The sequence below is a fragment of the Rhododendron vialii genome, chromosome 10a (genome assembly GCF_030253575.1).
Source record: "Rhododendron vialii isolate Sample 1 chromosome 10a, ASM3025357v1".
Classification (NCBI taxonomy): Eukaryota; Viridiplantae; Streptophyta; class Magnoliopsida; order Ericales; family Ericaceae; genus Rhododendron; species Rhododendron vialii.
The window spans coordinates 39,379,849-39,389,233 of NC_080566.1; the positions used below are offsets into that span (position 1 = coordinate 39,379,849).

General features: G+C 38.4%; 1 protein-coding gene across 4 annotated transcripts; it reads right to left on the bottom strand.

Moving 5' to 3' along the window:
* Positions 1–427: 427 nt before the first annotated feature.
* Positions 428–9,385, bottom strand: LOC131304789 (kinesin-like protein KIN-7F). Of its 4 annotated transcripts, none has more exons than XM_058332173.1 (14): positions 9,232–9,385; positions 8,572–8,763; positions 8,028–8,117; positions 7,821–7,921; positions 7,613–7,726; positions 7,452–7,533; positions 7,304–7,371; positions 7,143–7,208; positions 6,915–7,039; positions 6,141–6,477; positions 4,695–4,799; positions 3,673–4,608; positions 2,261–2,580; positions 428–985 (listed from the first exon to the last, which is right to left on the bottom strand). In XM_058332173.1, the coding sequence occupies exons 2-14, from the start codon at positions 8,747–8,749 to the stop codon at positions 664–666; spliced, it is 2,844 nt and encodes a 947-aa protein (XP_058188156.1). In that variant the 5' UTR covers positions 8,750–8,763; positions 9,232–9,385; the 3' UTR covers positions 428–663. The 4 variants fall into 4 exon arrangements, 3 of the variants coding, with proteins under 3 accessions (XP_058188156.1, XP_058188157.1, XP_058188155.1); XM_058332174.1 differs by lacking the exon at positions 9,232–9,385 and adding an exon at positions 8,919–9,081; XM_058332172.1 differs by lacking the exon at positions 9,232–9,385 and having other exon boundaries at positions 8,572–8,903.

A 9,385-nucleotide genomic window follows, 5' to 3' on the forward strand; every position in this document is an offset into this window, starting at 1 on the left:
AAAATCCCACTATGCATTGATTCGTAGTCCAAACATACCTAAGAATTTCACACAACTTCGTTTCAAGGTTTGTATTTGTCCTCCATCTCATTTACCTCTGACATTTGTGGTCTTGAACAAACGAAATTAACACACCAAAATGTGGCCCAAGATATCCAAGAGAAATGCTACAGTGCACACTCTTTATTCTTTTTGGTTAATAAGGGTGCGTATGCACTCTCTTGACATCTCTTTTAGATGAATAGCATTAATATAGAATTCATAACTTTTGAAAAAATTAAATCACGTTTAAACTTGGGATATCGCTTCACTTAAACTTAATTCGAAACCTTTCCTTCAGTGCCGTAAATTCTTTCTTCAAAGCTCTTAATTGGTAAATGGATCGGTTTCTCTCCTGCAAGTATATCAAGAACTCCTATACCAGAAATGAAAAACAATGGAAAAGACTAAAGAGGCAAGATTACATGTAGTGGTTTCCAGCCTCAGCAAATTCTTACAAGCTTTCCCACAGTAATTTTCTACAAGAATGTAGGGGGAAAAAATCAAGTGGGGAATTACCCAAAAAAAGAAGAAGTGGGAAATCAGTGAAAGATCAAAGCGCATCTTTTCAAGAGATAGCAATATGTATCGCCTAGCGAATAATCATGATAAGTCCCGAGAAACTTAGAGAAGGGATATCACACTACGCTTCAAACTATAAGATCTTCTTCTTGGTGGCTGGGGTGCAAAATTAAGCCCAAACATTTCTTTAGGAGCCTGCCCTGGCTCTTCAAATCCCACCAGCTTTGCAACAATGAAGGCGCTATCTGAAATGTGGTCCATGTCTTGCGTATCGGTCCACAATTGGGAGGCCAATTGCAACCTCCGATACTTTGAATTGAGTTTGATACCCCATTTTAGGTAGAGGCTCTCCCTGTCTTGCTCTGACAGCCTCTTTTGCATTTGCCTGCTCAGCGTCTCCCTCTCACGTTGGAGAGTCTTCATGCTGTTTCCAATATATGTCAATAAGAATATCAGAGGAGCCATTTAATACATTGAAATTTTGCAATTTGATGAACTTAATACTATGGAGTTCCAATCGGGAATATATACAACTGGCAATCATAAAATGCACTTCAGTAACTATGGTTGATGCACTATCCTGTCTGCTGCCAATCGTTGCAGAAATAGAATAGACAAGCAGGAAGCGATACCAAAAGCTGTTGCATGCATTTTCATCATTTCGCACTACGAAATAAAGCTTTCAAACACAACTGAAACAATGTCACTTCACAGCAATACTTGGGGGTAGTTGAGCTATTAGGCCAGCAAAAAGGAACCAACATACTTGAGATCGGCTCACTATTTGAACAAGCCAAGCTCGAACGCATTTTGAAGCTTGTTAATTCTATCAGCTTGGCTTGATAAGCTTATATGCACAATATGACTGTATAAAGGGAAAAGATCAAGGCACTCCGGCCTGGCTCTTATCAGCTGCACTAAAATTCTCTACATGTTCGAAGGATTAAAAATCAAAGCCAAGATTGAACACGATTTGAAGATCGTTAAGGTACCAAACCCATATTGAAAACCCGATACTTGACTGGATAACAGCCATATGAGCAATTTTGTAAGGTTCAAATGGAGAAGAAGCAAACTAAATAATTGACAAGCCGGTGACAGCAGGAGTACCAGATTGGAGCTCTATTTCATGAAAACAGGATCTATAAGCACCGACACCTCTAGAGGTCGACATAATGCAGTGTCAAACACGGGGACACGGCGGGGATGTATGGGACACATCCCATAATCTAATTTCAATTTTTGAGAGGGACACGGGGGGACACAGATGGGGTCAAAGTATATTTTTTTTAAAAAATTGGGGGTCAAACTGTAATTTTTTAAAATTTCAGGGGTTAAATTGTAATTTAAAAAAATTCAGGGATCAAATTGTAATTTTTCAATAGGGTTGTATTGAACTTATGGATGTCTTGTTTTGTTTGAAATGGTATTGGAACCATGAATTTTTCATTTTGTCCACATTTTGCCATTTTAACTTGGAAAAAAATTAAAAATATATAAATAAATAAATATACACGTGGGTGTCTCCCGCTGTATCCGTGTCCCCATTTTTTTAGAATTTCCATGTCCCCGTGTCCGTGTCCGTGTCCGTGTCCGTGCATCATAGAACAAGATTGCAATGAACAATTTCTACTGTAGTGATGCTCTCATCTTCCTTATTTGTTGTTCCACAATCTTCTAAATAAGAATGAAATATTACCTTGAAGCAGGTGAGAGAGTCCGACCCTCTTCGATAGTCTTATTTCCAAGAGAAAATCGGTCCTTTAAGAAGGAAAGCCTCCTGAGCTCGACTTCCATGTATATGGAATCTGTTGGGTCGCCTTTGAATAGAAGGAAGAAATAGGTTCTGTGCACCAATGACACATTGCAAGCATCCCAAAGTCCAATAATTTCTCTTTGTAGTCTTTTAAATTCAGATGGCCAATTTGGAACAATCATTGAATCATCTTCTATTGGATCCAAGCCAACATCTTTTACAGTTTTTTCAGATTCCTTGGACTTCAGTTCAGCCTCGTGCACCTTCCAGGTAAAGATAGAACTTGTTAAAAGCAGCTAGAGTCCCACATGAAGCTAATTTTCTGAGGTGTTAGACAACAGGGATATATACTTCCACATACATTTGGTCTGTTAACTACATTATCCAAGAAAGTCATTGTATGCCTTCCCATGTAAAGACCAACGTCTAGGAAATTATTTAGTTCTTCTGCATTTGGAAGTAATTAGTGTAACATGATGAAATACTCTCAATTGATGTGGGTTTTTTTTTCCTCTCTTTTCCTGTTTTCCTTCTTCCATTTCACTCTTGTCCAACACAACTGTTCAGATCATGAACCTTGAATTAGTCCCACGCGTCAGCGAGAGTTCTGACTGACTAACAAAATAATTGTTTTTCACTGATAACCAATTTTCAAAGTTTGTACTAACAAGTTGAATATTAATGACCAGATAAAAGAGTATTTCATGAATAAGTATAATAAAGTAAGTGTATAAGTAAAGTACCTCTATGGCATATGCATTTAGATCTTGGAGAGAACAAATAGGGCACAATACAATAGACACGTATACACTGAAAGGAAGATAGGGAGATAGGAAAATGAACATACCTCTTCTAAATGCCAAAACTACATATCAAAAAGTTGAATATTCAATAGACTAACAGAACACACTAGATGCATATTCTTTTCATTTTAAAGATAAAATAAACCCTTCCGTTGGTATACCTCCGTTCGAGCAAAGGCGATATACGCGAAATATATGGTTTCATGTTTGTATAATATTTAAACACACACACACAAACTCAAACACATGCATATCAATAGGTAATAGTATGTTTGACAGTTCCCAATGTGGTTGATGACACTGTCCACGAGTAATCGATATATGGACATGACAGGTGAAAGGAACTCTAAGGTTTGTTCACAAATTCTTACCTTGGCATCCGCATATGTTCAAGCTTTATCTTTCGCAGTGATATTTTCATTGACAACTAAAAGTGGAAATGGAACTCACTGGACTATCAGTAAGTTGCTTCTCTTTCTGAACTTCAGCGTTCAAGCTTTATCTTTCACAGTGAAATTTTCATTGACAACTAAAAGTGGAAATGGAACTCACTGGTCTATCAGTAACTTGCTTCTCTAGCTGAACTTTAGCGTTTTCCTCCACTTCTGAGACACATGCATTGAGGCTAGGAACAGTCTCATGAGGTAAAGTCTCATCCTTCTGTGCTTCAACCTCAGTAGCAGCAGCATTCCCAACTGAAGAACGTGAACCTTTTCTCGATAACCTTTCAACATCGTCACAATAGCTCAATTCAGAAAGCTTCCTTTGAATGTTTTCAGGTCTTCCAGTGAATTCTTTCTCCAACCCATTTGGTGGTGTGTTCTCGTTATTTCCTACTTCATCAAACCGTGGTGTACTTGGGCTAGTCAGGAGGCTTGCGTTACAACTTCTACTTTTGGTTAACTTTAAGCTCTGAGAGCTGCACGTATACTTTGCTAATGCCCACGGAGATGATTTTTCAGGAGAAGGAACAATGAGAGGAGCCATGTACCTTACCTCTCTATCTTCCTTTACGGGCATTGAAACGAATTCCTGACCTGTTTTGTCTTCATGCCCATGCATCAATAATTCTGAGATTTCAGTGTTATCTTCAGGAGATGATCTACTTGATTCTGAGTTGTGGTTTGTTCTTGATTCTTCTATCTCAATGCATCGAACTTCCTTACACAAATCATCTGAAGTTCCATTAGTTTGTTCCTCAATCTCATCCCAACTCTGTGCAGAATTGCTTCTAATAAACTTAGAAGTTGGGACCAAAAGCCGTGGAGAAGTATCATTCTGCATAAAGGTCTCTTCAAAGTCGGGAAGTGGTATACAATGATCATCAGAGCTACTCTCACTATGTCTGTAAGAGTACTGATAGCTATCAATGGTTCTGACAGCAGCATCCAAGGACCGCGGATCTGCAACAGTGGATGTCGACAATATTGGGTTTTCACATTCTGGTGATCTCAGAACACGCAAGTGGGGATAGTTATTTAAACCTACCTGGAGGAAGACCAAACGAATTAAACATAGCTAGACAAGGCATATCTAGATGGAATGGATACTTTGGTTAAAATAATTCAATTTACCCATCTCATTGAATCTCTATCATCCCCAACCAATCGTAGCAAATCCTGAAATTGAGACTGAGCGACATCTCGTTGCAAAGTCAGGTCTATAATCTCCTTTTCCATCTACACAATAAGAGAGAGCATAGATAATTAATTGAAAAATTAAAGACATTAAAGTGTTAGCCCATAAACAAAATGCTGCTTCACGATAGCAAAAGCTCTGGCCCGTCAACATCAATACTAATTTACTCATGCCAATTTAAAAACAATACTAATTTACTTGTTAATGAATCAAACTGGAAATGTTCGTCGCACAAGGTGCATTCCTAACTTTCTCAAAGAAAATGTCATGTAAAAATATTGAAACATTAGGCCTATAGCAATCCAAAGTCAACTGAGCAGACTTTAGAAGGTTTCCAAATGTAAGTAAAGATGTGATAAGGTACAACCATTTACTTAGAGTTCTCCGTAAGTTCAGTTGCTAATTTTTCCATTGTTACAAGTCAATGTGGTATAAAAATCAGGTCCCAGCAACGTTATTAGGTATGCAGGTCTTCAACAAATGTTACTGAGATTACAACCGGCCCTCACTTGTCAAAAGTGTTTTAAGATATATAAAAATCATTTCGCTTTTAGGTCACAAAAGTCAGCCTGTTACAAATTTGGCTTGTTATAGGATGAAGAATCGATTGTTCAAAAGCCAAGTAAATAAGCAGCTGCATGAAAAAACCATGTAATTCCAAGTCATTGATAACCTCTTGATAATCGAGAAATGAGAATGGGAGGCACCAGTTTCCTGAGATGGAATACTAAGCAATCAGTAAGTGGGCCAACAACTTTCTTTTCCAGATATTCAAAGAATATGTAAAAGGCTTGGAGACAAGACTATGAATACAGGCTAGAAATCAGTGCATAGAGCGACTAAGTTCCTTTGCCATGTGGGATGAAGAACAAGACATATGCTGAAGGTTCAATAGGAAAAAGAATGGCATAAATGGAAGTGATGCAAAAAGCCATGTGATCTAAAAGAAAAACATCTTAATGATGGAGGAGAATGGTTACAGAAGTTAGGGTTCACCAGCAAAGATTAAACACAATATGGGAAAGCTAACTCAATCTACTAGGTATTATATGCCAGTCTAATTGGCTCACATAAGGTGCCACATCTGATGGTATGTGAATCAATGGGGTATGATATGTGGCTACCCTAGAATAACATAACAATTCAATCCTTGGTTGGCTCCTTGCCTTCCTTTGGGTTTGGTTCTCGGGTGGCGTTTCGCCGGTGTGCCCGTGATCCGTTAAATCTTTGTAATCTTTTTCAAAGATTTATAAAAAAAATTGTTTATATATATCTTTGAGTAGATACAAGCATTTTTTTGATGTGGAAGCTTTCCACATTACTGGGATTGGCTTCTTGAAAACAATAGTGTTGCAACAGGGTACTAAAACTACAATTATTACCTTATCAATCTGAAGTTCTTTCTCTTGCAATAATGCAGAATAATGTGATACGACAAAACTGGATTCTGGACCTCTCAGTTCACTCTCCAATCTAGCCAACTCTCTCTGCAAATGCTTTACTAATGCTTTATCCGACACGAACACGTTAACTTGAGCGTTAGTAGTCACTTCTTTAGCACAACTTGCAAACAAAAGCGTATTTCTTGATTGCTCAACATGACTTCTTGCTGGGCTCATGGTACAGATGATTGCAGTTTTAGCATTGCCTCCTAAGGAGGATTGCAGAATGCGGGTCAGTTTAGAATCTCTGAAAGGAATATGTCCATTTCTTCCCTTGCTGTACCCACACATAGAAGAGCACAAATGAGTTTAAAAAAAAATAAAACTGGGCAATCTCAAAAGCGGTAAGGTATAGGCAGAAACATTCTGTAATGAAACCAAAACATGATAAAATACAGTGAAGAGAAAATGATTTTAAAAAAAAGTAAGAATAAAAGCACAAAATTTCTAAAAAGGCATACGACCGGAGTTGGATTAAAAAGAAAATAAAAGAAATCTCCGAAATGATAATCTCTTCACGTTATCACAAAGCATACTGAGGAAGAACACAAGTTCAGATGATAGTTCTCAGAGCAGATGCTGTGCACAGCCAAAAGCGTTGACATGTTAAGTTCACCAAACATGCTGTGGCATGAACCACCTCTAACGTTGCAGTGATCGCTTGAAGTTCACTTTGTAATTAGGATGAGAACAAATTGAACAGTAAAAGGTAACCTTAGCTTGCGGATAACAGTTCCCAGGGTCAGTAAACTGCGATTTATGTGGCAGCCTTCCTTTAGCCTCGTGCCAGCTGATAATGACTGAGATGCACGCTCACTACCCGCAAGATCAACAAAATTCTGCATAGAAATGTAATTTAAAAGAAGAAAACAGTGTATTATGCTATATGTACCATCTTAAATCACCCTCCAATTAGCTTAATGGAAACTTAATGGTCCATACCACAGAAGCTGCAAGGGTACTTGAGTTGTCCCTGCTTAAAAATTCCCGAGTAGAACTTTCGATTGTCTGCAAAAAATCAGTTTGAAAGTAGAAAAGTCAACAGAATGGTGGAGAAGACTCAAATTGTTAGGAAAAACTTCTCCAGTAAACAGTATTCATACTAGTCTAATGATTTGATGAGATCTGGAGCTTGTTTCATTCAGGGCAGTTTCTCCTATCTGTCTTTGAGCTGCAAGAGTGCACCAAGATGTTAGAACATGGTATCAAGTTTCAGCAGAAAGAATGGGACTACTTAATGAATGCCTTTACCTTCACAGATGGAAAGGAGCTCCATCACATGATTCCAGTCCCTGAGAGGTTCTTCTGTGAGTTTCTCAACAACTGTCCCTCTCTGTAAAAGTAGCAAAGAACTAAGTTCAATGGAAACAAATCCATAACTCAGCACTTAGCATAGAGAAAACATAATTGACCTCTGGATCATCTAGAAGTCTAAGCAGAGTTGAATCTGTGCTGAGGAGGTCTCTGACAGATTCATTGTAGATTTCCATAGCAGAGAACTTCAAATGATATTCTCTTTCCCTGTGCTGCAAATAAAACCAACTACTTAATCAACAAATGGGTGAAGAACCACGGAACATTGAGTGAGAAGCAATGATCTACATTTGATTTCTTGATTACCTTTCCAATATACTCATAAATATCCGCTAATGTATGCTCGGTGATTCCCGTCATAGTAAATGTCTTTCCACTGCTTGTTTGTCCATATGCAAAAATAGTAGCTGGAATTTATGTCCAGTGTTTGACATAAAGAAAACTGTCAATGGAACTCACTTGATTTTCATAACCAGGAAAAATGACGAGCAAAGTAAAAGATTTTATACGCACAGTTAATACCACTGACAACGGAAAGAGCAACTTCTTTAGCTCCTTCCTGGTACACCTTTTTCGTGGAGCAATCACTCCTAAATACCCTATCTACCACCATAATGAAAGATCAGGAAGAGTCTCCAAACCATGAATTAAAGTCAGATATGCAATCATAAATACAATAGCAATTTTGCATAAGCTGCTTTGTTATCAATCCAAGAACTCTCACATATTGAACCCAACATAAGGGTGGAAACAGAAACCCTCCAAAGAAAAGGACCAAATTGGAATTCATCAGGAAGAAAAACAGGGAAAGGCATCTCCAAATAACAAATAAATAGGACACCAATCCAAGAGAGACGGTTTCTTTAACCCCTAAAAGGTCACATTCTAGATTTGCATCATCAATTGCTGAAAATGAGATGTATTTTAGACTAAAAAACGGCTCAAATCCTCTGAAAAGCCACATAATTTGCCAAACCTTAAAAAACCCAGATTTCAAAATACAAGAAAAAAACTCAAATGCATACCAAAGACGAAGGGAAAAAGCCAAATTGCATACCAAACGTATAGGCAGTTGGGTACATGGAGCGCTCTGGCACGGGAAGATTTGCATTTTTGAAAATGATGGTGTTTTCATTGACACATTCCCAGTCAGAAACATCATTCCTGGCAATCTCCTTGTCATTCAAAGGCCTCAATCGCACCGATACCAATATCTTCTCCTCAATCGTCCCCATTTCTCCACCTCCCTCTGTTCTCTCAACGCATTAGACAAAATGCAATCATGTACTACTATGTATTAAGAAAACAAATCCAATCGGGACCATTGACGAAAAAATGTAGTAGCTTTTTGGAAATAATTGCTGTGGTTGTACGAAACACAGAGGGTCAAAAGTCAAAACGGACCTCTGCCACCCACAATGATTGATCTGCATTAACGAACTAATGATGGGGGTTAACCACTAATAAACACGTACCCACCACCCGTAATTGTGTTTTTCACTGTTTTGTCTCATGCTGGCACATAAGTTTGGAGACGAAGACGACGGTTTTGTTTTTCATTTAATTGGAATTGGTCCCCGCCGCCCCAATTTACAGACTGGCAATGTGCCTTTTTTTATGGGGGACATTTTTTTGGTTCAAGAATGTCTTTTGCTCCAGAATCTTTACACACACACACGGAGAGAGAGAGAGAGAGAGATTAGTGGGTGTGTTTTACCTTGGGAGAGAGGGAATGTTGGTGTTGATCAGATCATCTTCTTCAGCAAATAGAGATGATCAGAGAGAGAGAGAGAGATACCATGGAATGCGGGTGGGAATTCCAGTTCCCGAAGAAGTCTTGGTCGTTTTTCACCGTTCCCTCCATTCTGCTG